This window comes from Loxodonta africana, chromosome 9 (assembly GCF_030014295.1).
Source record: "Loxodonta africana isolate mLoxAfr1 chromosome 9, mLoxAfr1.hap2, whole genome shotgun sequence".
Taxonomy (NCBI): domain Eukaryota; kingdom Metazoa; phylum Chordata; class Mammalia; order Proboscidea; family Elephantidae; genus Loxodonta; species Loxodonta africana.
In genome coordinates, this window is record NC_087350.1 from 119,644,427 (window position 1) to 119,672,304 (window position 27,878).

Consider the following 27,878-nt stretch of genomic DNA (forward strand, 5'->3'; position numbering starts at 1 on the left):
CCACCACCTCCCCTGAGAAAGGCTAAAGGAGTTAACCAGGACAGGCCACACAGCAGGCGTCCGAGAAGCCTGCATCTAACAGACTCCACTAGTAACTGACTGGGGGAGCCAGATCAGAGCCACTTGGTCTCCTAGGCACACACATCTACAAGCGGGGATGGCAGGCCACCCAGCCAGCCTTCTCCATCTTAACACAGGCCAGGTAGACCACCAGGACCCTGTGACCACCATCACTAAGCTCCCTCCAGCAGATACGCCCACACCATTAGGGAGCAGGTGACACCAACATCACAGAGACACGGGCACTAAGAAGCCAGAGGCAGATGCCACATGCTAGCCCCACGGCTCCACAGACGAGGTGGTCTCCGAGCCAGCTGGACAAGGAGAGGCTTGGGGAGGCAGGGAGCAGGGAGGCGGAAAGCCACAACCTCTTTCCCCAGTGGGTCAAATGACGAGGAACATGGACACGCCCCACCCCCGCCAGCTGTCACTCAAACAGTGCTAAAACTGGGCACCTGCCCTCTTGTGGTGACACTGTCCCGGCTACAAAGGCTACTGCTCAGGGGCCAGGGGCTGTGCCTGAGGGCCCCTTGGCCTATCAGCAAAGGGGCTCGGCCTGGAGTCCAGATGGGCCTGACCCAAAACCCCCTCTGCTTACAGTGAGCCCACCATGAACCCTCCACAGAGACGCCGCTGCTGTCCACCTCCCAGCCCACCTACCCACAGGTGGACAGGTGGGGCAGAATGGTCACCCCCTCATCCCGTCCTCACCTGCATCTGGGCCCTACAGCTGGTTTCCCCACCCCTGCCTCCCCTTACCTGCCTCTGGGTCCCCCCCACCTGCCTCTGGGTACACCCCCACCTGCATCTGGGTCCTCCCACACCTGCATCTGGGCCCCCCCCACCTGCCATCTGGGTCCCCCCACCTGCATCTAGATACACATAAAACTGCATGTGGGTCCCCCCCATCTACCTCTAGGTCACCCCCTCACCTGCAACTGGGTCCCCCCACCATGGGCCTCTGGGTACACACCCCTGCCTCTGGGTACACCCCCACCTGCATCTGGGCCCCAAAGCAGGATTCCCCACTCCTACCTCCTCTCACCTGCATCTGGGCCCCCCTTACCTGTACTCTGGGTCCCTGCAGCCGGCTTCCGGCCTTTGCCCTTTGGAGCGGGGGGCAATAATTCAACTTCCTCTTGGGGCATCTGGGCCACTTTCTGCAGAAAAATCTTCTCTAAGGCTTGGGCCATGAGCACTATGTCATCTGTGGGCTGGAGACAGAGAAGCAACGTCACACACCAGGGAGGGGCCCGCATGCCCGCAAAAAGCAGTGTCGGGTCGAGGGTTAGAGGTCTCGAGGGCGGGAGGGGGCAGAGGGAACACGTCCTCAGTGAGGACAATCTTAGAGGAATCCAGAAAAGCACAAAGAATAACACCACTCCTCATCCCCGTCAACAACTAGGCGTTCCTGCCTAACACTACCTGTCACTACTCCACAGGCCAAAACCCACAGCTGGAATCTGAGGGACCGGTTTGCCCTCCTAATCTGCCCTTCTCACTAACAGCTGTTCTGCAGACGTCCCCCGAGTTGCGCAACGCCGCACCCTTTCTGAGGCTGCACCTGGGATTCAAGACTGGTTAACCCCATCTCCTGTCGCCAGGCACCTGGGCTGCCTAGTTTTCCATGTCCAAGACCCTGTACTAATTTCTCTAGAATTTCTACAAGTAGAGCTTCTAGGTGTGAGAGGAAGCAAGCTCTAAAGCTTGCTATGTACCAACTTCTTCCGAAAGAGGTGCTACAATTCCACGCCAGCCGTAAGAGGTGGGGTTGCTGTAGGGTTTCCTAGGCCACGACCCCTCTTGGAAGAAGTACAGCCAGAATGCTCCTTAGAAGCAAAGATGATGAGACCACACCTCACATACTCTAGACATATCATCGGGAGGGATCAGCTCCTGGAGAACATCCTACTTGGTGAAGTAGAGGGTCAGCGGAAGAGAGGAAGACCCTCACAAGATGGACCGACACAGTGGCTGCGACAATGGGCTCAGCCAACAACAATTCTGAGGATGGTGCAGGCCCGGGCAGAGTTTGGTTCTGTTGTACACAGGGTGGCTATGCGTCGGAACCAACTTGACGGCACCTAACAATGATGACAAATCTTCATGGGAGCAGGTTGCCAGGTCTTTTTCCCTCCAAGCAGCTGAGGACTTCAAACCACCAACCTTTCGGTCAGCAGCCAAGTGCTTGTTTGCTGCAGAACCAGGGCTCCTTCTTTGGGCCTTAGCACTTGTTATTCTATGTGGAATACTCACCCCTCAAATGTCTACAGGAGGTCTGGTTGTGCAGTGATTAAACGCTCCGCTGCTAACCGAAAGGTCAGCTGTTAGAGCCCACCAATCGCTCCACAGGAGGAAGATGTGGCAGTCTGCTGCGGTAAAGACGACAGCCTCGGAAACTCTAGGAGAGGGCTCTCCTCTGTCCTGTACGGTCACTAGGAGACGGAATCGACTTGACGGCACCGGGCTTAGACATCTGCGTATCCTTTGCCATTAAGCTGATTCTGACTCATAGCAAACCCACGTGACAGAGGAGAACTGTCCCAAAGGGCTTCCTCGGCTGTGATCCTTACTGGAGCAGATCGTCAGGTCTTCCTCCCGTGGAGCTGCCGAGGAAGTCTGAACCACGTACCTGGGGGTCAGCAGCCGGGCGCTTAACTACTGCACCACCAGAGCTCCTCGGAAATGCTCCCGCTCGAGATGAGCCAAGCTGGGACTTGTGGGTAAGGACCAAAGCACGAGGGGCCAATATCCGGGAGCTACTGCAAAGCCACCCAGCCCAGCTGGCAGCAGCTGGCCGCATGTGCCAAGGCCAGCCCAGGGCAGCATCCTCTCCCCCATGCCACTTCCCCTGAAGCAGCGGCAGCAAACCCTGTGCCCCAAACCTCAGCCTGAGCAGCTTACATCAAGGGCATTCAGGGCCTGGCACCCCCTTCTCACCTTGTCATATACGTAACATCAAGGGCATTCAGGGCCTGGCCGCCCCCTTCTCACCTTGTCATATACGTAACATCAAGGGCATTCAGGGCCTGGCCGCCCCCTTCTCACCTTGTCATATACGTAACATCAAGGGCATTCAGGGCCTGGCCGCCCCTTTCTCACCTTGTCATATACGTAACATCAAGGGCATTCAGGGCCTGGCCGCCCCCTTCTCACCTTGTCATATACGTAACATCAAGGGCATTCAGGGCCTGGCCGCCCCTTTCTCACCTTGTCATATACGTAACATCAAGGGCATTCAGGGCCTGGCCGTCCCCTTCTCACCTTGTCATATACGTAACATCAAGGGCATTCAGGGCCTGGCCGCCCCCTTCTCACCTTGTCATATACGTAACATCAAGGACATTCAGGGCCTGGCCGCCCCTTTATCACCTTGTCATATACGTAACATCAAGGGCATTCAGGGCCTGGCCGCCCCCTTCTCACCTTGTCATATACGGGCATTCAGGGCCTGGCCGCCCCCTTCTCACCTTGTCATATACGTAACATCAAGGGCATTCAGGGCCTGGCCGCCCCCTTCTCACCTCGTTATATACGTAACATCAAGGGCATTCAGGGCCTGGCCGCCCCCTTCTCACCTCGTTATATACGTAACATCAAGGGCGTTCAGGGCCTGGCCGCCCCCTTCTCACCTCCTTATATACCTAACATCAAGGGCGTTCAGGGCCTGGCCGCCCCCTTCTCACCTCGTTATATACGTAACATCAAGGGCGTTCAGGGCCTGGCCGCCCCCTTCTCACCTTGTTATATATGTAACATCAAGGACGTTCAGGGCCTGGCCGCCCCCTTCTCACCTTGTTATATATGTAACATCAAGGACGTTCAGGGCCTGGCTGCCCCCCTCTCACCTTGTTATATATGTAACAATTTGTAAACATGGTATTGAAGTCCTGCATGCATTCACTGGCGCTCCAGTAATAACTGTTCTCTAGTCTCTTCTTAATAGTCCCCATATCCATCGGGTTTTTAATTATTTTATGATAGTCCTAGGAAAAAGATTTTTAGAGGCGTTACTAAGGTACTCCACACAATTATCTTCACCGTTCCCAAGCACGGCAATCACACACAGAGCAGGCTTTGTGAGCAGGCCGGGGGTCAGGGCTGGTCACCTACGGGCAGGTGGCATGCGGTCTGGGGTGATGACCTGGTAGCACCACACACTTGACCAGCCCCTCATCAGACATGGAGTTGGCAGGAGGGTGAGTTGTCGGGGACACACAGACTGGTGGCTAGGCAGACCCCCGAGCTGGTCTACACTCTGGAGGTGGGGCCAAGCCCCCTCCAGGGATTCCAAAATGCGTTTGAGGCTCTGCAGTCCATGGGGTGCGGGCTGGGCCCACGACTCCCCTCGCAGTACCCCAGGGTTTTTCTATTTGGGCACAAACAGAGAAAACAAGCACACAGCCAGGTGCAAGCCCCTGGACAGACGTGACAGCTCTCAGTGTCTGACTGCAAGGCACAGCCCACGTGTACACAGGCCACTGAGCAGACAGACGCTGGGGGCAGAGGCCCAACCCCTGGACATGCACAGCCCTCCTTGGCAGCCTGCACCTGGGGCAGCTGCCCCATCCTCCCCAACCTAGGTGGCCCCTTTGCCCTTTTGGCATGTGGGTGATGGGCTGATGCCTGTCTGACTCTGGCTTCCTGAGGCTGCATCTGGCTCCCCAGCGCCCGCCCCAGCTGGTACCGCCTGGCCAAGGCTGGGGGGCAGTGTTTCTGGGTCCAGGCCACGTGAGAGACGGCAGGGTGCGTACTCACAGGCAGATTCAGCTTGATGGCATCTACAGGCTGGTAGAAGGGCCAGGCGAACTGGTGCTTCCACAGCGTCTTCACCACCACGTTCTGCATGTACTGCAGCTGGTTGGTCTTGCGGCCAGGCTTGCCGGGGTTGGAGACCTCCGGTGGGGGCGGGTTCACGGGACCCGGGGCCACCGGGATACCCGCAGAGGCGACCGTCGTCGTGGACATCCTGAGCCACGTGCTCACTTCCTGTCACAGCCGCAACCTGCAGGCGCCCGCTCTCCCTCTACGCCCCCCGAGGCAGCTCGGCAGCCCATCTCCGGGCCCCACCGGGCAATGACTGTGGACAAAAAGCCAGTCAGCACCACCAGACCCCCATCCACCTTGCCCGCTCCGGACCTGCCCCTCAAGAGCCAGTGCGGGCCAGCTCACTCATGCCACCTGTCTGCCTGCCTGTCCAGGTACGTCTGTCAGAAAGACCAGTCCAGTCAGCCCTCACCTGTGGCAGACGGCGTGCACACTACTGCCTGCTCAAACCAGGCACTGGGAGATGCCAGGAGACAGCCTGGGCCCCTCGGCTTGTCCCCCCAGCCACCGCCTGCTGGTTGGCAGCTGATTGTCCCAGTACCGGCTACTCTGTCCTCAACCCTGGCAACTTCCCACAGGGACGATTCACGCGCAGAACCAAGATGTGCAGGCCGAACCGGCAGTAAACCAGCTGTTCCCAGAACCACGCGCACGGGAGCTGGGTTGCTCGAGCGAGCCCACTGAGGTTCCACGTCACCACGAGAACCCCAGGGGGTTTGTGATGGCAGCAGGCTGGCTGTGACACATAGCCTCAGCCAATCAGACCTAAGTCAGGCCCGCCAGCAAGGCGAGAAAAAGATAGTGCTGGCGTGCCAGGTGGTGCCTGCATGCCTGCGACATGTCCCTGGGGAGGAGGGAGCCCCGCAGGCCAGGACGATTGTCACAGCTGCTGAGACACACATGCAGAGCCCCAGGAACGTAATGTCTGGAGACACCAGGCCGGGCCTGCGTGGGTCCCACCATCGGCAGGGAGACACACGGCAGTGATATGTACGCCACGTGGTCCATTTGCCCTGCGGAGGCACGAACTTCCAGCTGCCAGTGGGCACTTGCACTTCATTCGTGTGCCTTGCTGCCATCTAAGCTTGATCACGTACTTCACGGGTGCTTTTTACCCATCAAAAAGGCTAGGAGGCTCCCCACCACCACATGGGGGCCTGAGAAGGCCTTCGGGGGGACTGTGGTGTGGTGAACCAGCTTGTTCCAGCTACTCCCGCTGACTTGCATGAGCAGATGGTTAAATCTTCCAGACTCCTGCGAGCTGGTTAACAGAATGTTGGTGGCTTGAAATCTGCCACAGTGGGTGTGTTGACACCACAGAAACCGGCAAATCTACACATCAGGGCTTTCCCGAGAGCTGGCTGCGACACCGTCACTGCCTCCACGGGCCACACCAGGGGGCTCCCAGCAGGACCCCTGCCCTGGCCCGTACAAAGGGTCCCAGAGATTACGGTGGACCCATGTCACCCACTATGCAAAACTGCTGTGAGTGCTCTCCATCCAGGGATGCTCCCGAACACCTGACCGTGTGCCCCACCTGTGCCCCCCGCAGAGCCAGGCAGCAGTGTCGGCACCTCTGGGACCACAAGGGGTTTCACTTTTAGCTTCCATTTCTGAACAGCTGGGATGTTTCAAATAACAAACGCGAGTTGTTTTTGTAAAAAGGAAAAGTAAAAAGAAATTTCTGTTTTGAAGAACTATTAATTAAAATGCAAATAGACAAGCCTCGGCCAGCAGAGCCCGGGGTTTCCAACCAAGCTCTTGGCCAGCAGCTGAGCACCTCAGAGGTCTGGTATCTCCTCCTGCTTCATGTAACTCTCCCAGCCTTCCTCTGGGGGCCAGACACGGAGCTGGGGTCTGAGAGGAGGCATCAAGTCCCCCACCAGAGGAAGGAGCTTGTGCTGGGACACAGGGTGTGAGCCGCCGCATTAAGACCCCTGCAAGCCCACCTCGTGGGCTGCTGGTGCTGGGGTCCAGCTGGCCACACTCGCACTGCACAGCCTGCCTGCGATAGCTGGCAGGAGCACCCCACCTCTCAGGATGAAGGACAGAAGCTGAGGCCAACACAGCTCGCAGGCTTCCTGGGTGTGGGGGGCGGGGGCAGGGCCACCCTCAGAGAAAGAGAAGGCAAGTGCCGCTTCCAAGAACTAAACCACCCGCTGACCCGCTGACCTGCTCCCAGGGCTCCGCTGTGAGCTGAGGGGCAGAAGGTTTTAAGTGACGTCAAAGGCAGCGTGCCGTGTGGTGTCCCGCATCAGCTCCTGGCTGCCTGCGGTCTCTGGTGCACTCAGGGCCAGTCCTCCCAACAATGATGTGACAAGGAGCGCTGTGACATGTCCAGGGGTGGCGGATAGACACTTCCAGCTGGCACCCACCTGCATGCCGTGCAAGGACAGAACAAGCCCTTGCCCCCACCACCCTGCAGCCCAGACCTCACCCCACCCCCCCGGGTGAGGGCAAGTGTGAACACACGAGAGAAAAATCCCCAAGGAATACAGGGACTGTTGTCCACCTTTGCTCAAAGTGAGACACCACCTGACTTACACAACAAACCCACATGATCATCCCATTGTACAGATGGCAAAGCCGAGGCTCCTTTGCGCCTAACTACTTCCCAAGCACACTGTGTCTCTGGGGGTTCAGGGACGCAGCCGTTCGGCGGGGAGTGGTGGCAATGACGCTGGGGCTCTGGGGAGAGGATTCAGCAGCTAAACACCCAGCCAGGAAGGGGCCCAGCACGAGCCTCAGGGCTGGCAGCGTCCTCTGGAACTCAAGGTGTGACCCCAGTAGACCAGGTGCTGAGAGGACAGGTCCCAAGGCCAGGCAGGAAAGCAGCGAGGAGGTGTGTTATGGGGCCCAGCATGGCAGGGTACGAATCCCCCCACCCACCGGCGGCAGCTGACCTCATCGAGCCCAGGGTTCTCGTCAGAGATTAAAGTTACCTTCATTTAACCAAACGCCAGTCCCTGTCAAGCCCACTCCCACTCGGGGCAACCCCGTGTGTGTCAGAACAGAACTGGACTCTACAGAACCTTTAATGGCTAGTTTGGGGAAGCAGACAACCAGCAGTCTTCCCGTCAGCACGCAGCCGCACTCCCAGGGGCTCTGAAATGCCCCGGGCCACCACCTTCAAACAGGTCAGCTCTCCCCCACACACTGCGCCCTAACCCTGGCTCAGGGTCCCACACCCCCTACCCCCCACCCATGAGATCCAGGGGACTGCAGCCATGCTCATCGCTCCCTGCCTGGGCCCGGAGAGCAGACCTCAGTAGGGGAGGGTGGGAGAAGGGACACAGTGAGCAGAGACATCACCAGAAGGGTGACACCCCTTAGGGCAGAGGAACGGGGTGCCAGAGAGATCTCAAGGCCTGAAAGCCAGGCATGGATGTGTGACTTCTGTGAGCTGCAAAGCCCCTCCGCCCGCCCCGTCCACCTTCGGCACCAGAAGGGGCCTGGTCTTCAGACTGAGGAGTAAAGTGATTGGGGTGGGGAGGCAGGGGCTGTGGGCTGGTCCTGAACTCACTGGCTATCAGTGTCTGCAGGCGCCTCAAAGCTGGAAGGGCTAGAACTGTTCTAGAAGGCGAGCCTGGAGGTGTGTGAAGGCATAGGGCACAGGAACACCACCACCACCACTGAAGCTCCGCAGAATGGGATCCCTTGGCAATCTGCTCCCCCAGCTGTCAGCACGGCGCTCCCCACGCACCCTGCTTCACTCCAGAAAGCTGCTCACAGCGCACACAACACTCCCATCCATCAGGGGGGCGTGCCCACGGAAGCCTGCCATGTCCAGCCCCGAGCCTGCTCTCCCAGATGGAGTGGCAACCCTCCAGGGAACAGGCCCAGGAAGCTGGGCATGCCAGGCAGAACAGAGAGGGAAACCGAGGCAGCATGTACCAGTCCTGACGAGGACCTCGCATCTCACACAGAGGACCCACACCGCCTGGGGCGGGAAGCACACAAGTCCTCCAACACCAGGTGGGACCCAGAACCCAGCGGGCTCGAGGGGGATCTTGAAGAAGGATCCAGAACACTGGGCAGGGACAGCCAGGCTAAGCTCACCCCTACATGGAGATCCTGAATCCACCCAGCCTCTGCGAGGGGCTGTGGTGGAGTCTGGGGGCTGGAGGGTCTGGTCCCTCCCTGCAGATGGTGGACAGAGATGGCAGGGCCTGAAGGTAGAGCTGGAGCTCCAGGCTGCCAGGGCCAGGCGCGGGTTCAAGTCCACCTGTGCCCATCTCACCTGTGGCCTTGGGAAGGCCTCACTCTCCGGCCTTTATTTTCCTGGCTGTTCTCTGGGGGCTGGCCTGAAAGCTGTGGGGCACATGTCCCCGGACCCAGCCTCTGGGACCCCCTTCCTTCCACTGCAGGAACTTAGGCACTGAACAGAAGGCCCAGCTCAGTGAAACGCATCAGAAGATACCAAGTCCGGGGCGATTTCGAGGCCTTGGACAAAAGGGGGGCAGTGGGGGCCTCTGTCCAGATGCCACATCAGGAAAACACCCAGGGATGGCAGCAGAGACCCCCAGGCTATCGCAGGAGCGCCTTTCTTCTCTCCTAAAATGAGCTGGGCACTCAGGGCAGCAGGCACCCGGGCAGTGGTGGGATCACCAGCATGTGCTAGCACCAGCCTTGGCCTTCAGGGTGCTCCACAAAGGGGTGGAGGAGGAGGCTGGGAAGATGGGCAGAGGCCAGACCACAGGGGCATTTCCAGAGCAGGGGCCTCATTCAGGGTCCAGGAGGGAGGAGCCACAGCCCTAGCAGAAGGGGGTCAGGAGGCAGTTTAGAAAGCCCTCTGGCTGGTGAGGCGAGGACAGGAGGCTGTCCCAACTCTCCAAGACTCGACAAGGCCTGGACCTGAGAGGAGAGGAGGGCCTGGGGCCCTGGCATTTATGGGAGTGGGGTCAGAGCAGCCTTCAGCTGATCACATGCAGCAATCAGCATGAGAAGACCAAGCAGACTGTGGACCTCAGTGCTGATTGTGGGGGCAGCTACACTGGCCTATGCCACCCCTCTTCTCTGCTCCAATCCTCCATCCCACCAACAATAAAAATGGCCTTCAGAATTCCTCAGAATGACCATTCTCCAGTGAAAACCCTCTTGGGACCATGCATCCCCAGCCTGCTGCAGCCAAGCTGGTGTGAACTAGGGAGGAGGGCAGTGTGGCCACCCCCCAGTTCTGGGGTCATAGGCAGGACTGCCCCTGAGGGAAGCTGGATGTTGTCCAGGCTCACAGTCCAGGTCAGTGGTGGCCTCTAAGATCAGTGGGGGGTGGGCCTGGCCATCCGTGTCTGCTGCCACCACCCATGGGACCCCCCCCCAGCCTCGTCTCCCTGCCACTCTGTCCTGGCCTGGCAACAGGCTGAAGGATCATGTTAGCTCTATTCTCTAGGTGGGAACGGGGAGGCTGAGGGTCAAGGGGCACAAGCACAAGGTTACCAGTGAGGAGGAGCCAGAGCCAGGCTTAAGCCCAGGCCTCCGCCCACCCCAGACTGCACGTGCATCACCTCAGGGTGCCCTCACCTCAGGGGACTCTCGTGGGGATCCTGCGGGAGTGCATTATTGCTGCATGGCACTGAACGGTGGGTTGGAGTAGGTGGGAGGACATGGGCCCACTGCTCCCGTCTCGGCGGGCCAAGGGTGCTGCCAGAGCTCACACCCAATGACCAGACCCCTCCAGCCTCGGGATGCTGGATCTGCAATACCAGGCTGGCTCCAGTGACAAACGGAGTCGACTGCTTCCTGAAGAAACATGTACTGCCTTCCATGGGGCAAGGCGGGCAGGGGGCAGGGAACAGGGTCTCAGAGGCTTGAGGCAGGCAGAGGGGCAGGTGCAGGGCCCAGTGAAGACACTCAGGTGTGCGGACCCAGCTCAAGCGGGAGCTGTGTGGAGCGCAGGCACGGCGGGAGGTCCAAGCATGGTGGGGGCACAGGCACAGTGGGGGCGCAGGCACAGCAGGGGCTGCACATGGCTGGGGTGAGGGCACAGTGGGGGCATGGCTGGGCTCTGCCAGCCTCACATGAAGGGGTTGCGCTCACCCCAGTCCAGGTCACACTCCTTTCCAGCAGCTGCCCAAGCCCCTGCTGGGCTGCATCCCCCCCTCCCGTGTCCTCCTGGCTCTGCAACCACAGAACCTTCTGGACTCTTGGGCCTACTGCCCCATGAGCTTCTGACCCCACCTCTCCCTACAGCCCCCAGCCTCGAGAACGCTGGCCTCCGTGAGGTGTTCCCTTATTGTCAGGACATCAGCCTCTGGGTCAGACACCAAGACAGACACCCTGTTACTGTCCACACCGCCAGCCCTTCCGAGTCAGCCACGGCTAACAAAAAGAACACGAGACATACTCTAAACCAGTGACTCTCCCAAGGGGTGTACAGCTCCCTGTGGATGTTTGGAGGGGACATGCAGACATGCATGAGCACACACACATACAAACATGCATGCACAGACATGTACCCACACACACACGCATGTACACACATGCACCCACAGACCTGCACACACACATGCATACACGTGCACGCACACATGACGTGCACGCGCACACATACACACAGACACACAAAGCAAATTCTGAACCTAGCCCCAGCAGAGCCTGAACACAGCGTCACCTCTCTGAAGCTCTCCAGGGACATGAGACCCAGGCTCCTGGCTACACTGAGTAACTCCCCTCTACCACACAGGGAGCGGTGGGGGACAAGAGACCCAGACTCAGGAAGGGGGACCTCTTCATAGGCACCCAGTGCGTGAAGGAGGATGGCCTGGAGAGGCTCGGGGTGGGAACACCTCCTCTAAATCAGTAGGTCCTGCACAGGGTCTCAGAACGTCAGAATGCTGGAGATTGGAAACCCATGCACACACACACGGGAGGGCTCCAGGCTCCCCCATTTACTGAAGGGAGGGAACAGGCTGGGGCTGAGTGCCCCTCCAACCCAGCACCTCCAGGATAGTCCCAACCCACAGGCCTGAAGCTCAGGCACAGGAAGCAGCCCTGTGCACACGAAGGCTTGGCGCCCCTGACCTCCACCGAGTGCGGAGCTTTCCAGAACAAAGCTGCGTCAGGGTCCACCCAGCACACACTAGCACCCCCTGCTCTGCCTGTTCAACCACAGGAATCAGACGAGCACAACAGAACCTTGCTCCTTAAATGCACCAACAAGCGCTGGACTTGTCTCGCGTGGGCGTGGCTCTTCACAAACCCACTGCTCTGCAGACTTGGAAACATCCTGGTGCAGACCCGTGAACTGAAGCCCCCCCAAAGGGAGGCCGCTACTGCCGCAACGCCCTGCACCCACTCACCCATTGCCAGGCAGGGGCGTCTCCCGGCGTGCCTCGCCTTTCCCCTCAAAACCCACCCCTTCAGAGTGCAAAGGATGGGGCAGTGGGGACTTCCTCCCCGCCCCCCGCCCCAGTCAGCTCTCCATTTTCAAGAGCAGAGACCCAAGTTGCAGGCCTTACTCACCTTCGCCCACCTGCCCTTATAGCCAGCCTGTCCCTGATCCCAGGTGACCACCGCATGGTCACCTCTGTGGTTACGTTGACCCCAGGACCGCAGGGTCCCGAGCCCGCCAAACCAAACAACCCAAACCCACTGCTGTCGAGTCGATTCCGACTCATAGCGACCCTATAGGACAGAGTTGAACTGCCCCACAGAGTTTCCAAGGAGCACCTGGCGGATTCGAACTGCCAATACTTTGGTTAGCAGCCGTAGCACTTAACCACTACATCACCAAGGTTTCCCCAAGCCCGCCAGAAGGCTCCAAATAGAGCCTTGGCTGCACAGCCAAGATAAGAGCTATATGACCTGCTCTGAGCAGTGGCCTGCATGCCCCGGGCACCAAGCTGGCACAGCCCACACCAGTAAACACTGTCAGGGCGCCATCTGATGGGAGTTCCGGCACAAAGACAGCAGTCAGGCCAGAGGCTTGCTTTTCTACCTGCCTCCCCCCCCAATATTGCCTCCTCAGAGGGGCACCCCTCGACCACCTGACAGTCCCCATCTAGAAATGACCCTTCTTCCTCCTGTTAAAGAAACCCTGGTGATGTAGTGGCTAGGCACTCAGCTGCTAATCGAAAGGTCGGCGGTTCCAACCCACCAGCCGCTCTGCTCGAGAAAGATGTGGCAGTCAGCTTCTATAAAGATTACCGCCTTGGAAACCCTGTGAGGCAGTTCTATTCTGTCCTACGGGGTCACTGTGAGTCGGAATAGACTTGATGGCAGTGGGTTTTTTGGTTTTGGTCCTTTTGTTAAAGGGTTACAAGTGGGTACCACCACAGCCCCATGTCACACGGGATTGCCAATGGCAACTAAAAACCACAATGATGCCTGGCACTGCTTATGTGCCCCCAAACATGGGCAGTGACAACCGCGAACACCACAGCTACCGTGGGCAGGTGCCACCATGAGAAGTGCCTCCTTTGATCCTCAAGGGAGGCTGAGGAAGGGCCGGTCCCCAGGTCCCAAAGCCCCATAAGGGCAGGTCAGAGCCCGGACCCACATCAGTTCCCCAGCTTGACATGACAGTTTGGCACATGTGACACAGGCACTGCCGTCCCCCACTCCAGGCCCCACGGGTGCTCCCCTCTGCAGACCCCACTTCTGGGGATGCTGGGATGTCATACGTGAACACTGGCTACCAGACACGACTCGCCAACACGCGGCAGGGTCAGAGTAGGAGGTGCCCCTGCAGGAAGAGGGCTCTCCCCACGACCTTGCTAACTACCCAGCAACCTTACCACTGTTTCAGGGGCTTTCTCCAAAATGCATCTTTCTCCTGGGCCCATTCCAGGTCATAAAGGTCCTGAAAGGAGGGGGGGCTGAGACGTGGGTGTCTCACAGAGAAACACACACAGTCAAGCACAAAAATAACAGAGTGGACGGCCTCTGGGTGCATGTGCGCGCGCACACACACACCATACAACATACACACGACACACAAACCATACAACAGACATACACACAGACACCACACACACAGACACCACACACACAGCTACATACACACCACATGTACCACACAGACACACCAGATACGCACACCACACACCATACAAACACATACGCCACAAACACACACACCACATATACTACACACACGCCACACACACACACTCTTACACACCAAATACGTATACCATACATAGACATACACACCAAAAACACACCACACACACACCGCATACAGACTCATATGCCACACACTCACACACACCACATACACCACACACTGACACACATCACACATATAGACACACACCCTAGAGACACACTACCACACACACCCCACGAATACAGACACATATACCACACAGACTCACACACTAGACACACATACCACATATACACACACACAAACACATATCACATACACAGACATGCACGCATACCATACACAACACACACAGACACAAATATACCCCACACACACCACATAAACACAAATATACCACACACATACATAAATATACCACACACACCACAAAGATGACTCACAACACACAGACACACATACCACATACATCGTACATACCACACAGAGCACAGAGACACAACTCGCATGCACACACACACCCCCCTCCACCATAAATGTGCACCAAGGTAGCCAGAGGATCGTAAACCATTCAATTGGGAGTGACCTCAAAATGTGCTCTCTGCCTTAAAAAAAAAAAAAAAAGCCCACAGATACCCCAGATGGCCAGAAGAGGGGTTACCCAGGGCAGGACATAGGCACCCATGGGTTCCATGAAGATAAGGGCGCTGGGAACATCGAGTGCTCTGTCACCGCACAGGCACCGAGCAGCAGCTGATACAGGTCAGGGATGGGGGGAGGGGGCCAGCGGGGCACTGAGGTGCAGGGTTGTTCTTGGCAAAACCCGGCCCAAACACACCAGGTGCACCAATGTGGCTCTGATGCCCGTTGGTCTCTTCTGCTGAAACCAAGGACGCTGCCTCCCAACAGACCCGACTTCCCAGCCCACAGCCACCCTTCGGCACCACTCCCAAAGTACACACTGAAGTAAAGTAAAGGGCCGCTGGTGCAGCGAAAGGCCTTCTGAGACAGGTATAAAGGACCCGTGAAAGAAGAGTCCCGCCCGTTGCAGCCAGATGATCACCCAGGGAGACTAGAAAGCAGGCTCAGGCTCCTAACCCATCAACACTACCGAGTAGCCAGTCGTTTTCATTACTTCGAAAATCCAGAGACCTGTGGAGTGGCCTTGGGCAGGTTCCAGACTGCAGCCATCTCCCGAAGGCGGCCTTGTAGTCTGGGTGGGCCCTGCTCCTGACACAGCCCCAGATCCCTTGTGGACCCCTGGGCAGAACCCGCACCCCACCAGTGGCTGGGCAGAAAGCCTGACAAAGCCACAGCTGACAGTCACGGAGCTGGGCGTCCCGCTGGTCTTGTACCGATGACTGGGCCTGGGCCGCCTTGGGGCCCCCCGCCAAGGAGAGCACTACCCCGGGCACCAGGAAGTGGACACAGCGGCACAAGCTGCCAGCTGCCCGGGCTTGGGGCCGGCGACTCCCCAGCAGGGCAGGAGGGGGCGCAGAGTCGCATTTCACTTTTACACCCTCACCCAGGCTTTCACTTTCTGGTGCTCACAGACCGTGAGCCAAGGCGGGAGCCCGCTTACCATACCCGTCCTGTCTGCAAAGCTCACTTCCCAAGTACGAGTGAGCTCTTGTCAAAGGATCTGCTCTGCAAAACCAAACAAACTCCAATCCCTGCTGACTGCCTGGCAAGGCCCGAGAAAGCTCCTGAACTCCGTTCTCCCTGCTGGCAGGCCAGTGGCTCAGGACACCGCCACAGCCAGGGGCTGTCCGAGCGGTCTTGCCAGAAGCATTGAGCTAAGGCTTCAGGCCTCTGAGGTTACGTGAAAGGTCAGAAAGAAATGCCTGAGTGTCCGTAATGCCATGTGCCCTATCTTTCCTGATCTGTAACCATGGGCACACATCAAGGCCTCAAACTGGAGAAGGGCAAACACCAGCTTTATTTGCAAATGAGAGGCCACCTCCAGGGCTGCCGAGTAAGGACGCAGGAGAAAAGAGGTTCCTAACTCCTGGAGACCAGGTCCCTGCAGAGCTTCCAGGCCTGGACTTGGCCCCTCTGAAAGCCGGTAAAAACTACGGACCCTCTCCCCAGAAAAAACGCCACCGAACTCTGCCCGCCTGCCAGCATCTGCCCGCAGCCACTCCGTGGGCCCAGGGAGAGGACCCCACGTTAATGGACAGTTATGGAAGAAAGTCTACAAGACAACACATCAAAAGAAAACCATTTCTTCTTCCATGTCACTAGAGAATGAAGGGTATGGAAGAAGGGTAAGGGATGATTCCCGTACTTAGCTTCCTCTTGTCCAAAGCTCCCGCTGGGTGTCTCCCTCCTTCCCTCCCACCCGCCCCCCCCCTCAAAAACAACTCTGCAGTCGTAACCAAGTTTAACGTAAGGGGGAGGAACCCAGCTAGGCACTTCAGAGCAGAAAACGTTTAGCCAAAACGAAGGCTAGCACCACGCTCGCGCTTTGGCCTCAATGGAGGGCAGTCAGGATGGGCCCTGGCCCCTCCTGGGGGATCTTGGAGGACGCGTGCTGTGCTGCCTTCTTCACGTTTCCCAAAATGCCCCCAGCCCTCGGGAAAGAAGTCCGCCCAAGGCCTCCATCCTCGCCCTGCCCCCCGTGTGCGCAACTGGTGGGGAGAGAGGGAGAGAGAAAACTTCCCCCAGGCGCCCAGCTTTATTCGCAGCGGGGCCCAATGAGACCAAGAATATGTACGAGAAGGTTTGGGGTGCACATTTCTCCCGAGGGGCTTCTCCCATATTGTCATGCAGATGGTAACCGTATGTGAGAAAAAGGGGGCCGCCTCCCACACCTACTAAAACCTCGCTGGGGCTAGGCGCTTCGCAGGGTGATTTCAAAACGACACCTGGGTCTCCTCCGGGCTGGCCGCAATAATGCGGTCCCTCCAAAGGCTCAAGTCATCCCCCGGCCCAACACTCTGGGAGAAAGCCCCACCCCAGCCCACGCCGCCAGCTCTGGGGATCGGCCGTGCAGAGTCGGGCCCGGGCTTGGCCGGCGACTGTCCCCAGACACCGAACCCCAGCGGCGGCCGAGACCGAGGGAAAGAGGGCAGAAGAGCGGGCGGGGACCGCGGGGCGAGTGGCGCCCGAGCGCACGGCCGCGGGGCCCAGGGCGCCGCCGCGCACCTTCCCCCTCCTCGTCCTCCCTATTTCCCCCTCGAAAGATGGCGGGCAGAGGAAAGCAGAAAAAAATCCCTTCCGTGAGGGAAGGCGCGCGGGAGGCTGGGCTGGCGCGGGGCGCGCGGGCCGTGCCAACTCCGGGCTGCGCGCCCCGGCCACGGCGACGCCCCCGAGCCCGGGACGGAGGCGGCGGGTGGCGCGGGCGGAGAATGCAGGGAGAGAGCCCGCCGCGACCCCGGGCGGCCGCCGCGCTTTGTTACATGGTGGCCGCGCACAAAGGCGGCGGCGGCGACGGCCCCGGGCGCCCGGCTCCCCGGACGCGCCGTCGGCCTGGTGCGGGGTGCTGGCCGCGCTCCCGCCCCGCCCGGCCCGCCGCCCGCGCCGCCCGCCGCCCGCGCGCGCAAGGAAGCAAGAGAAAGGCGTACTTGGCCTCGGCGCTCCGGCGGCCGTCCCTCCCGGCCCGCGCGGCCGGCTCCTCTTTGGCTCGCCGGCCCCGGCAGCATAATAGACGCGCCGAGCCGGGCAGGGCTCATGCGCTGCGCCGCGGCGCCTGGCGGGAGTCGTAGTCCGCGACCGGGCCCTCGCCGGGGCCGCCCAGGGGAGGCCGCGGCGCGCGGACTACATGTCCCGGCCCCGCCGGCGCCACCGCCGCGCCCGCCGCCCCGCGCGCCCCCGCCCCGCCCCGCCGCCGACCCGGCCGCGAGCGGGCCCGGCCGGGGGGCGCGCGGGGCGGGGCTGCAGCGGCGACGCCGTGGGGAAGGCGCGCGCGCTTTCTCCCCCGCGCAGGGACGGGGCGCCGGCGGGTGGGCGAGCGTCCTGGTTCTACAGGGAGGCGCGGAAAAGGCGGGAACGCAGCGCGGCCCCTGGCACCCACTGCGGTCCCGCACCGGCCCGCGTGGCCGCCCCCGAAGCCCCGGCGCGCGCTGTCGGGCGGCGCGCACCTGCCGGGCGCCCAGTGTTTGTAAACAAACCGCGCGGCTAATTAGCCCGGCGGGGGCGCGCGGGGGCGGAGCGCGCGGGGGCGCGCGGGCGGGGGCGCGGAGGTCGGAGGGAGCGCTGAACCTCGGAGTTGGAGGAGCCGGGGCTGTTCCTGGCTCCGCTTGGAGTCCTTGGCGCTCTGTGCCTCAATTTCCCCACTTGCCCTGAAAAGGCGCAGAGTGAGATAGAAGGTAACTAGCCTGAGCTTCCAGGATGGGGCGACAAAGGTAAAAAGGCAGGACCCTTGTGGTGCTTTCTGAAGGTGGGCACGTTTCACCTCTTTTTCTGGGTGGTGATGACTCAGGAGTAAGCATATGTAAACTTTATTGATGGTAGCCTGAGGGGGATGTAGACCGTGTGTTAGACCCCAATAAAACATCAAAAGCAAAACAAGTCCTGAGTGCCACTGAGCCTGCCACCTACAAGGTGGGCTTCACCTCTGTGCCTGGACCCATCCCAACCACAGGCCACTGTTTGGCTTCAGGTGAAGCAGGGGCTGCCCTGGCTGAAACACCCCGCGTTTGTAACGTCAATCAAGTGTGCTTCAGCGCCCAGGGTCATGCGTTCCCACACCCACCGGAGAGCAGGCGTCCAGTCCTAGGTTACAAGTGAGGTAACCTGGCCTCTGGGAGGCAAAGTGACTTGCTCTGGGTCACAGAGCCCATGTGCAGAAGAGCTAAGACCCCAAAACCCAAGATGCCTGGAAACAGTTTGCAGGAGGCCAAAACCTTTCCCAAACCGCTTCCTGTGGGCCTTATGCCACGAGCAGTTTACCCCTCAAGCCCAAGCCTCCATAGTAAGGTTTTCTCATGCTTGTTTGCACAGTGGGAGGAGGGCAGATCTGAGGCACAGGAAGGCCAGGGAAGGCAAGTGTGGGATGCGCTGACCACCATCCTGGCTACAGCCCTCTTGAAGGCTGAGCTTGGTACCCGGTTTACAAACTACTGCTTCATCCACCCCAAGACTGCATCATGTTCCTGTGAGTTCCAGTCCCTCAGACATCCTGAACACTCTGGCCCCCAGGATGAGCCCCCTCACCTCTTTAAAAGAACCCACTGCATTGCTTCCGAGTCCAAAACAAAAGGCCATCCAGACCAGCGAGGCTGTTTGAGCTGCAGGCCCAATGCCCAGGACCAGGATGCCCATCCTCGGGCCTCCCACTGACCCGAAAGGCTCCCAGGAGTATGGCAGGAACATGGGCCCTCCCTGGAGCTTGGCTTTGATGGAAGGGCCCTGTCCCTGCCTTTCCCCACCACACCCACCTATCCTGCCTGCCCACTCATGCCTGGCCCAGGTGGCTCACTGAGTGGCCTAACAGCTGAAGAGGGCTCTGGGGACCAGGATCAATAATGGAACTTGAATATGAGCCTCAAATTTTGCAGTGACTCATCCCTGAAGCAAGGGGCAAGCAGGCAAGGGCCAGCAGCAGTGCCCTGGGAAGGCACCTGGGAGGCTCTGCCTGTACTCTGACCCAGCATCTTCTCCCTTCCCTGGGTTTCAGAGGCTGGGCCTCCAGGGACGTCGAGGGCCCTGAGTGAGGCCACTTAATCTCCCAAGCCCAGTGTTCTCACATCAAAGGGGGATGAAAATAGGACATGCTTCTGGGCAGCGAGAGGGGAAGGGCATGCAGAAGGCTGGACTGTGGTCAGGATCAGGCCCCCACCTTCTGCTTCACTGCTACCTTTCTACCTCCATGTCTCACTTACTTGGTCTGTTTGTGGGCTGTTCCCCCTCCTGCATCCAGCTCCATGGAAGCGGGGTACTTGGTCCACAGCTATATATCCCTGGGGCCTAAAACCATGTCTGGCACCTAGTGAGTACTCAATAAATATTTATTCAAGGACTAAATGTTTTCTTGCACACTCCTGCCCCACCCCCCAGCTGCCTTGCAAACCTCATTGTAGCCTCGATGCTCAAACTCATGCAGGGGACCTAAGGAGCCCACCATGTGGACCTTTCAGTATTCGGTCTCGGAGCTGCAATCCAGCCAGGCCGGGGCCCAGGACCTCACCTGCCTCCTCCTTCCTCCCACTACCTTCGTCAGTCCACCCTTTGAGGCACAGAGTAGTTATGCCATTGCATTAAAGTTTATACATCAGTCTCTTGAAAGTTTAGTTATTGTGAGTCTTTCCCCAGAAGACTGATTAGCTGCTAGTACAACAACAAAATGGAGTTTCTGTACCAAGAAAAGACCAGGATATCAAGAGCTCTGGAGAACGGAGGAATAGAGGTTTCTAGCTATGTAATAATTTGAGCATTTACTAGGTACCAGAGTATTTACTGTGTCCAGAGATTTATATATGTGGTGCAATGTATTACTTAATATGGCTTTTCCAGCCGTGCATGGTCTTGTGACACCTACGAAACGACTGGGGCTATGCAAATAAGGTGCTAGTGCTAGTGGCCTACCACGGGAATTGCTGATAACGTAAATAAGGTGCCTGGAACCCTTCAGGGGTGCAATCATGCAAATAAGGTGTATGGAACTCTAATGACTGGATTGGCCTGTTTTGCCATCCCACTAGGCTTAAGGAAGCCAATCCCAGAAGTGAAAGGGGAAACCTCACTACCATCAAGAAAGAAGAGCTGAGAGTAGAGCATGTCCCAGGGTCTCAGTGTGCTCAGAACCTGCTAGGCCCGGGAGACAGAGAGAGAGCTACAACACTGGAGACGTGCAAGACTGTGAGAAGTGAGATGTCAAGAAGCGGTGGCAGAGAAATGGCAGCAGCAGAACCAGGAGACTGATGCAAGATGGCTGCAGAAGGCTTCCCAGCCCCCTAAGCGAGGTGGCTGCGGTGGTATTAGGGATTGAATTGTGTCCCCCCAAAATAGGTGTATCAATTTGGCTAGGCCGTGATTCCCAGTATTGTGTGATTGTCCACCATTTTGTCGTCTGATGTGATTTTCCTCTATGTTGTAAATCTTATCACTATGACGTTAATATGACATTAATGAGAGGGATTAGCGGCAGTTATGTTGATAAGATCTACAAGATTAGATTGTTTTAAACCACTCTCTTTTGAGATAGAAAAGAGAATCGAGCAGAGAGACATGGGGACCTCATAATACCAAGAAAGCAACGCTGGGAGCAGAGTACCTCCTTTGGACTCAAGGTTCCTACGCGGAGAAGTTTCTACTCCAGGGAAAGATTGATGACAAGGACCTTCCTCCAGACCCAACAGTGAGAGAAAGCCTTCCCTGGAGCTGACACCCGGAACTTGGGCTTGTAGCCTACTAGGCTGCGAGAGAGTAAAATTTCTTTGTTGAAGCCAGCCACTTGTGGTATTTGTGTTATAGCAGCACTAGATGACTAAGACAAGTGGGCAAGAGAACTAAGCTTATTCCAGCAGGAGGCTTACTCGTGGAGCGGCGTGCCTCTGGGCTTATCGGCAGAGCTTAAAGCTCTTTCTAACACTTGCCCGAGCAGGGTAGAGGCCAGGCCCATGCAGGGCCAAGGGTCAGGAGAGGAGCCTGTCCTCTGGGGCGCTGAGAGGAGCCCTGCATGGTCCAGAGGAGCCAAGAGAGCTGTCCTGCACTGAAGAAGGGAGATTTTGCCTGCATGCGTCCTGATCCTGACCTTGATCCCAATTTGTTGCTTGTTGTTCCTGATCCTGAATTGTAACCTGTTACTTCCCTAATAAGCCCCACGATTGTGAGTATGGCCTTGAGTTCCATGCGGCCATTGCCATGAATTACCGAGCCCAGCAGAGAAATAGGGAGTGCCACGGGAGGGAAGGCTGGTGTCAGAATGGGTAAAAAGGCTGGAGAGAGGAGGTATGTGTGACCTCCATCTCATGGGGGTCAGCCTTGGGCTGCTCTCGAGTCTCTCCGCTCCCTGTTGTGAATTTAGAGGAAGTCGAGGGCGCACCCCGCTCCATCCTTATAACATACGTGATTTCGCTGAATCCCCAGAGCGCTGCACAGACCTGGCTCCTGCCCTGCTCTGGCAAGTGTTAGAAAGAGCTTTTATCATGCCTGTTTTTCTGGTGAAAATGGAGGCACAGTGAGGCCTTAGTCTGAGCTATGGTGTGAACCCAGGCATGCGTTCGGATTTCACCTGCAAAATATGTGCCAGGAGCCTACATTTTGGCAGGGGAGAAGTATGTACTCGTGGGAGCAAATATCCAAATCTGAGCTTCATTAATTGGTTCTTTTAGAAAAGGTTGGGGACCCCCCACGGAGGGGATGGCACCCAGAAATGCGCCTTCTTGCTTTCTTATTTTTCCTGCCCCCAAAATAGAAGATCATTTGCACGAAAGTAGTAATAAAGTCCTTAAAATCGTAGAGCAGACACATTGTGAGTTTAACCCAGGGGCTCCAGTGAGAGAGAGTGTTGATCTACAGCTGGTAAACGTGGCTTCAAAAGGTGGCCAGGAGCAGGTGGGGTGAAAGCCGGGTGGCCGCCTGCCTCCCCTGGTCTCAGTTTACTGTAGAATGGGGACAATACCTACGTCATGGGACTGTTGCGAGGACGAGATAGAAGAGCTAGCTCACTCCAGACAGCACATTCATTCGTTCATTCCTTCCACAGGAACGATGGAACATTTTATTAGGAGCCAGATAGGGCCCCTTCCTGCCCTACGGATACACCTGTGAACGAGACAGAGCCCCAGCCATTGTGCAGCTGACATGCTGCTAAGGACAGATGGACAATCATAAAGAAGTAAAATAGATGGCGTGCCTGATGGTGCTCAGTGCCATGGAGAAAAGTAAAGCAGGACAGGGGCCAGGGGAGCCAGGCTGGTGTGATAGTGGCAGCTAAAGATGGGTAACCATATTGTGAATAATTTTATTTTTCCTTTTCATTATTGGTATTTTCCATTTTTCCATGGCAAACAGGTATTATTTAGGTAATGAATATTAAGTTTTATTTGAAGAAGCGGTGACGGTGATATTGTGGAATGAGGGCTGGCCTGGGAGTGTTCCAGGTCTCTGGGTCTCCTGAACCCCTTGCTTAAATTGTAGGCACCCCTGGTGTTCTTGGGCTCTGAGGGTTTAACAGGTAATGGCACCAGCCCCTCTTGGCTTTGCATCCATGTGAAAGTTTTGATGCACCATGGCCCTGCCTGCATCCCCTCCCCGTCTCCCCTGCCTCTGAGAAGGAATCCCAAGACTATAAGATATGATTTTAAAATAATCGAAGACATACAATAAGTAATTTTCTAAAAGGCTAAAAAACTTGAAAGATGACATCACCAAAAATGGCAGAGTAGAACACTCCAAAAATCTATTTCTACACTAATGCAACAATTAAGTTGACAAAAGCTGTCAGAACCAATGTTTTTAGAACTCTGAAGTATAATTAAAAACTTGCAACAACCAGGGGAGTGCTTAATGAAGAAAGAAGCCGCTAAATTTCAGTAAGAGGTTGGGAGTTTTTACTCACCCATCCACCATCCTCCATTCCCCAGCTCAGAGGCAGCCATGAAGATGATGGCTCTCGTTCCTGGAATGGCTTGCTGGTACAAGAGAGGGCAATATGGGCCTCATTCTCAAAGAACTGTGGGTGTGTGCTTTGACCTGTCTGACAGCTCCCTGAAGACTAGGCTGTAGGACTTGCCTTTGTTTGGCACTCTCAGAAGTTTCTCAGGGCTGAAGTGGCCTACCAGGTGGCAATTGTCAAAAGGCTTTAAAGGCATAGACCAGCCACAGCCTTGTCAGGAATAACAGACAGGACTAGGGACAGACAGACTGAAAAGCTAGGAAAGAAGAGGCTAGGGAAGGAGGTACAAGGGAAAGTAAGACTTGGTAAAGCTCCTGCTTATGCCAGGGAATCTAAAAGATCACACGCGAGCTAGGCACGTGCTAGGCTCACAGTCAGCAAAAACCTGCGAAGACCCTAAACTTTTATCTCTGGCTGATCTTTAGGCTAGGGGTAAGCAGGAAGTGAAGGATAAGGCAGAATTAGAAATAGTCTGGCTAAGGAGTGAAGGAGTACCAAACGCAGAGCCAATCTGCAAACAGTAGGAGAGTACTGTATTTTTTTTTTTTTTTGGCTCTCAACAGTTAAAGAAATCTCTGTGAAAGCACTTTGTTGTTGATGTTGTTAGGTGCCGTCAAGTCGGTTCTGACTCATAGCGATCCTATGCACAACAGAACAAAACACTGCCCTGTCCTGAGCCATCCTTATAATCGTTGTTATGCTTGAGCTCATTGTTGCAGCCACTGTGTCAATCCACCTCGTTCAGGGTCTTCCTCTTTTCCGCTGACCCTGTACTCTGCCAAGCATGATGTCCTTCTCCAGGGACTGATCCCTCCTGACAACATGTCCAAAGTATGTAAGATGCAGTCTTACCATCCTTGCTTCTAAGGGGCATCCTGGTTGTGCTTCTTCTAAGACAGATTTGTTCATTCTTTTGGCAGTCCGTGGTATATTCAATATTCTTTGCCAACACCACAATTCGAAGTCGTCAGTTCTTCTTCAGTCTTCCTTATTCATTGTCCACCTTTCACATGCATATGATGCAATTGAAAATACCATGGCTTGGGTCAGGCGCACCTTAGTCTTCAGGGTGACATCTTTGCTCTTCAACACTTTGAAGAGGTCCTTTGCAGCAGATTTGCCCGATGCAGTCCGTCTTTTGATTTCTTGACTGCTGCTTCCATGGCTGTTGATTGTGGATCCAAGTAAAATGAAATCCTTGACAACTTCAATCGGTTCTCCATTTATCATGATGTTGCTCATTGGTCCAGTTGTGAGGATTTTTGTTTTCTTTACGTTGAGCTGCAATCCATACTGAAGGCTGTGGTCTCTGATCTTCATTAGTAAGTGCTTCAAGTCCTCTTCACTTTCAGCAAGCAAGGTTGTGTCATCTGTATAACGCAGGTTGTCAATGAGTCCTCCTCCAATCTTGATGCCTCTTTCTTTTTCATATAGTCCAGCTTCTTGGATTATTTGTTCAGCATACAGATTAAATAGGTATGGTGAAAGAGTACAACCCTGACGCACACCTTTCCTGACTTTAAACCAATCAGTATCCCCTTGTCCTGACCGAACAACTGCTTCTTGATCTATGTAAAGGTTCCTCATGAGCACAATTAAGTGTTCTGGAATTCCCATTCTTGGCAATGTTATCCATAATTTGTTATGATCCACACAGTCAAATGCCTTTGCATAGTCAATAAAACACAGGTGAACATCCTTCTGGTATTCTCTGCTTTCAGCCAGGATCCATCTGACATCAGCAATGATATCCCTGGTTCCACATCCTCTTCTGAATCTGGCCTGAATTTCTGGCAGTTCCCTGTCGATATACTGCTGCAGCCGTTTTTGAATGATCTTCAGCAAAATTTTGCTTGCATATGATATCAATGGTATCGTTCTATAATTTCCACATTCGGTTGGATCACCTTTCTTGGGAATAGGCATAAATATGGATCTCTTCCAGTCAGTTGGCCAGGAAGCTGTCTACCATATTTCTTGGCATAGACGAGTGAGCACCTCCAGCGCTGCATCTGTTTGTTGAAACATCTCAACTGATATTCCATCAATTCCTGGAGCCTTGTTTTTCACCAATGCCTTCAGAGCAACTTGGACTTCTTCCTTCAGTAGTTGTTGTTAGGTGCCGTCAATTTGATTCCGACTCACAGCAACCCCGTGTAGCTTACCACTAAGCTAACAAAACAGAGATGTTAGTGACCACACGTGACAAAGAAATAGTTAAAAGAAATTAACAAAATTCCTGAAGAAGTCCAGACATGGGAGTTGTAAGACCAACTGTCTTCAGTACACTCAAAGGACTAAAGGAAAGCATGGGCCAAAAAAGAAAAGAAAGGAAACCAGTAAAATGACGTCTCACCAAATGGAGAATATCAACGAAGAGATAGAAATTATAAAAAGGAACCAAATAAAAATTCTGGAGCTAAAAAATACACTAAACTGAAATAAATTCATGAGAGGGGTTGACCGGCAAATTTGCACACGCAGAAGAAAGAATCAGAGAACTTAAAGACAAGTCAATTGAAACTATTGCGTCTGAAAAGCACGAAGAAAATAAAGTCTAAGGGACCGTGGGACACCGTCAAGCGTACATATAATGGTAGTCCCAGAAGCAGAGGAGAGAGAAAATGGGGCAGAAAAAATATTTTAAGAAACAATGGCCAAAAAATTCCTAAATTTGATGAAAGACAAAATTGACAACTGAACAGAAAAACAAATAGTTCTACAGTAATAGTTGGCAACTTCAATACCCTACTCTTAATAATGGGTAGAATAGCTTGACAGAAGACCAGTAAGGAAATAGAGGACCAAACAACACTTTGAACTAACTAGACTTAACTAGGCATGTACAGAGCACTCCACCCAACAACATGAGAATATACATTCTTCTCATGTGGACATAGGACATTCTCCAGGATAAATCATATGTTGGACCACAAAACAAGTCTTGATAAATTTTAAAAGATTTAAGTCATACAGAGTATCTTCTCTGACCACAATGAAATGAAACTGGAAATCCATAACAGATGGAAAACTGGAAAATTCACAAATATGTGGAAATTAAACAACACGCTCTTAAACAACCAATGGGTCAGAGAAGAAATCACAAGGGAAAACTTTGAGACAAATGAAAATGAAAACACTCTTATGGGATACGCTGAAGGCGGTGCTCGGGGGAAATTTATAGCTGTAAATGTTTACATTAAAAAAGAAGAAAGATTTTGAATTAATAACCTAACTTTACAGCTTAAGGAACTAGAAATAAAAAAGCAAACTAAACCCAAAGCTAGAAGAAGGAAGGAAATAATAAATTAGAGCAGAGGTAAATGAAACAGACAATAGAAAAAACGCAGAGAGAATCAACAAAACCAAAATAGGTTCTTTGAAAAGAACAAAATTGACAAACCTTTGGCTAGCCTAAGAAAATATACATATATATATTTGTACATGTGTATATGTATAAATATGTATAATATAAATACACATATGTATGTGATTTAAATTAGTTAAATCAAGAATGAAAGTGGGAATATTATTACTGACTTTATAGAAATAGGGATTATAGTAGGACGCTGTCAATAACTGAAGGAGTCCTGGTCGTGCAGTGGTAAAGCACTTGGCTGCTAACCAAAAGGTCGTAGTTTGAAGCCACCAGCCACTCCACAGCAGAAAGATATGGCAGTCTGCTTCTGTAAAGATTACAGCTTTGGAAACCCTCTGGGGCAGTTCTACTCTGTCCTATAGGATCATTATGAGTCGAAATCGACTGACAGCCATGGGTTAGATTTTTTTGGTTTTACCAATAATTTTACAACAACAAATTAAATAGCCTAGGTAAAATGGACACATTCCTGGAAACACACAAACTACCAAAACTAACTCAAGAATAAATAGAAAAGCTGAGCAGACCTATAACAAGCAATTAAATCAGTAATGAACAATCTCCCAACAAGGAAAAGACGGGGACCAGATGGATTTACTGATGAATTCTTCCAAACATTTAGAGAAGAATTAATACAAATCCTTCTCAAATGCTTCCAAAAAATAGAACACTTCCTAACTCATTCTATGAAACCAGCATACCCTAATACAAAGCTGGACAAAGACATTGCAAGGAAAGAAAACCACAGACCAATATTCTTTATGAATATAGATGCAAAAAAATCCTCAAGAAAATACCAGTAAACCAAATGCAGTGGCATATTAAAAAGATCATACACCATGACCAAGTGGTATCTACCCCAGGAATGCAAGGTTGATTTAACATCTGAAAATCGATTGATGCAATATACCATATAATAGCATAAAAAAACAAAACAACACGATCATCTCAATAGATACAGAAAAAGCACATGACAAAATCCAACACCCTTTTATGACGAA

At 54.7% G+C, this 27,878-nt stretch overlaps 1 protein-coding gene across 2 annotated transcripts in view; it reads right to left on the minus strand.

Moving 5' to 3' along the window:
• BRD3 (bromodomain containing 3) overlaps nucleotides 1-17,598 on the minus strand; it is a 36,376-nt gene extending 18,778 nt beyond the window's left edge. Inside the window, exons 1-4 of one of the 2 annotated variants that reach the window (XM_064290625.1) lie at nucleotides 17,503-17,598; nucleotides 4,819-5,140; nucleotides 3,909-4,046; nucleotides 1,127-1,274 (exon numbers count right to left, since the gene is read on the minus strand). In XM_064290625.1, the coding sequence (XP_064146695.1) occupies nucleotides 1,127-1,274; nucleotides 3,909-4,046; nucleotides 4,819-5,028 (496 nt within the window). In that variant the 5' untranslated portion in view covers nucleotides 5,029-5,140; nucleotides 17,503-17,598. Of the gene's footprint in view, nucleotides 1-1,126; nucleotides 1,275-3,800; nucleotides 3,833-3,908; nucleotides 4,047-4,818; nucleotides 5,141-17,502 lie in introns of those variants that run through there. The other variant, XM_064290626.1, reaches the window with a different exon arrangement.
• Nucleotides 17,599-27,878: the final 10,280 nt, after the last annotated feature.